The sequence below is a fragment of the Populus euphratica genome, unplaced genomic scaffold (genome assembly GCF_000495115.2).
Source record: "Populus euphratica unplaced genomic scaffold, PopEup_1.0 scaffold2124.1, whole genome shotgun sequence".
NCBI lineage: Eukaryota > Viridiplantae > Streptophyta > Magnoliopsida > Malpighiales > Salicaceae > Populus > Populus euphratica.
In genome coordinates, this window is record NW_011501946.1 from 25,002 (window position 1) to 27,823 (window position 2,822).

General features: G+C 30.1%; 1 protein-coding gene across 1 annotated transcript; it reads left to right on the forward strand.

Moving 5' to 3' along the window:
- Positions 1 to 1,494: 1,494 nt before the first annotated feature.
- LOC105118643 (uncharacterized) lies at positions 1,495 to 2,263 on the forward strand. Its single transcript, XM_011016624.1, has 2 exons — positions 1,495 to 1,652; positions 1,732 to 2,263. The coding sequence occupies exons 1-2, from the start codon at positions 1,523 to 1,525 to the stop codon at positions 2,121 to 2,123; spliced, it is 522 nt and encodes a 173-aa protein (XP_011014926.1). The 5' UTR covers positions 1,495 to 1,522; the 3' UTR covers positions 2,124 to 2,263.
- Positions 2,264 to 2,822: the final 559 nt, after the last annotated feature.

The window sequence follows — 2,822 nt, forward strand, 5'->3', positions numbered from 1 at the left end:
TATATATAGAGGTTGTTGTTGGTTTATAAAAAATCAACAATTTTTTTTTATTATTTCTATATTATCTTCCTTTACTTTTATATTTTATAATTATTCTAGTTTTTATGTTGAGATAAAAGAGAGTTAGCTTTCTTAAATTTAGCTAGTTTTAGTGTGTGTTTTTTCCTTTTTTGATGAGATACTTAGTTTTATTGTTGAAGTGCATCAATTTGAAGTAGTATAATTATTGAATCCTAAGAGAAAATATGCATTTACTACTTAAACTAAATGGTAAAAAAGTTTTATTTAGCAATAATAACATCTTTTTGTTATATAGTATAATATGGCACTTTAACAAGTAAATATGATTTAATTTGTTAATAATTAATTTTTTTTGTTGGTATACTAGTTTAGTTTTTTTATTTGTTACTTTGTATCAATGCTCATTTTACTTTTTATAGTTTATAATTTATTATTTAATCTAAAACTTAGATTTAACAATTAAAATCTAATTAAATAAATTTAGTTTTATTTCCTTTTTTAAAAATTAGGTTAAATTTTCTTTGATTATTAATGGATTAAGATTTATCGGTAGTTTTTAAAACAAAATTTTATATTATTCTGAGTCTAATTTAATTGGTCTAAAATTCTCCAAAACCTATATAAAAAAAAAATATATATACAGCCTGTCTGAACCAAACTATTATTGAGCTTGGGTGCAATGTTTGAACTCAACACCCATATGCCTATACAAAGTTTATGGGCCTATTTTGAAAACATTGGATCTCATATAACTTTTTTGAGATTTTTACTAACCTAATATATTTTATTTTAAATGTTATTTGACCTACAAAAACTATCTTATAGCTTTCCATATCTTCATTTCATTAATATATTTGAGTGAAATATAGCTAATAACTAACAATATTAATTTATAAGGTTAAAATTACTTTTCAGCCTTTCTATTTAAGCAAAAAAAAAAAAAGATTTATGTATTGTAAATATAACATGAATCACTCAGACAAAAAAATTATAATTTTTCAATTCTCTCTCTTTTTATATATATATATATATATATTTAAAATATCATTATATTCTTTCTTTACAAAAATATTTATTTAAGTATACAAGAATTCTTTTATCTACTAAAAATAACCTTTTACATATACTTGATTTTACACATTAAACTATCACTCATGAATAAATTGAATTAAAAAAACTAAATAATTAATTTATTATCCAACAACATAAATCTGAACTTTATAACATCATCAATTATTATACTAACAATGTAGTCTTTGGCTCTTTAAATTAATGTCAGAACTTGTTTCCACCAGGTATTGTAAGATACAAAGAATCTTTTGACCTTTCGTGGTTAGTTTTTCACGGGAAGTAGGGAAGCGAAATAAATAGCACAATTTATCAACACCAACTACTTACTGTGACCTGGGGGCCCTTCATTGAATATGGTTTCCCTTGCCCGTCCCTCGGTTTATTTATAGGCTGCATTATTCACACTAGCTTCTCATATAATCTTTCTTCAATGGCGTTTCATCCACTCACTATAGTATTGCTTCTTGCATTGGCTCTCTCAGGGATTCAGCTTTCAACATGTCAAGTTCTTAAAGGCAAAGTGTCTTGCCTTGACTGCGGTGGCCATTATGACTACTCAGGTCTGTCCCAACCCTAACATATTCATGTTCTTTAAGTCTCATGTTTCTGATTTGATTTCCTACTTGTATTAATTTTCAGAGATTAAGGTTGGAGTGAAGTGTGACAAAGTAAGAAAGTTGGCCACAACAACCACACAAAGCGATGGTTCCTTTGAAGTTAAGCTTCCTCCAGGCAGCTCAACGGCAGCAACTCCTCTGATTTGCCTAGCTAAGCTTCTCGGTGGTCCAAGTCAGCTCTATGTCTCAAGACAAAACATGGTGTCCAAGATTGTTCAAACCCATGATTCTAACTCGTACACCATCTCCACTCCTCTTTCCTTCTCCTCTACATGTTCTGCAGGAGGTGGAAAATGTGGAGTCTCCAACGAGTTTGGCTCATCCAAAACGTTTGACCTGCCTCTGCCAAGGGAATGGGGCCTTGCACCATCAAGTTACTATGTTCCTTTCTTTCCCATCATCGGCATCCCTTGATTGTTGTTCTAGCTGTTTAGTTCCGTCTTTAATGTAATGCACAAGGAATTATAGGTGTGCTATCTATGGCTACAAGTGTGGAGATCGATAATTTCTGCAGGTGTGCTTTTGTTACTTCTACTGTAGGTGTGCTTTTGTTACTTCTACTGTAGGTGTGCTTTTGTTACTTCTACTGTAGGTGTGCTTTTGTTACTTCTACTGTAGGTGTGCTTTTGTTACTTCTACTGTAGGTGTGCTTTTGTTACTTCTACTGTAGGTGTGCTTTTATTATATCTCCTAGAGGTGTGTATCATGAGCTGATGCTTCGGACGATGTTGGAGCATTTGAAACTTATGCCACTTTTGTATTTTATTTTCTCTCTATATATGTTATTAAGAGCTTCAACATTGAAAATATCCAATAATACATACCTAATAGTTTTTAATTAGAGTATATATTGATTTGATCTCTCCAACACAGAGAAAGACACACCAGTCGCCTATTTGAACTACTCTACATTAAAAAGGAATAGAAAACGAGATGTGTTTATGTGTAGGATGATTCTATAACTCATCAGTCTCAAATTTTTAGTTTTGAGGTAAGTAAGCTCCTCTATGTTTGCAAAAGCATGCATGGATTGATAAGTGTTTGAGAATGAGTTTTAATATTTTTTTTATTAAAATTAAAATTTTTTGGATTGTTTTAATGTATTGAGGAAAG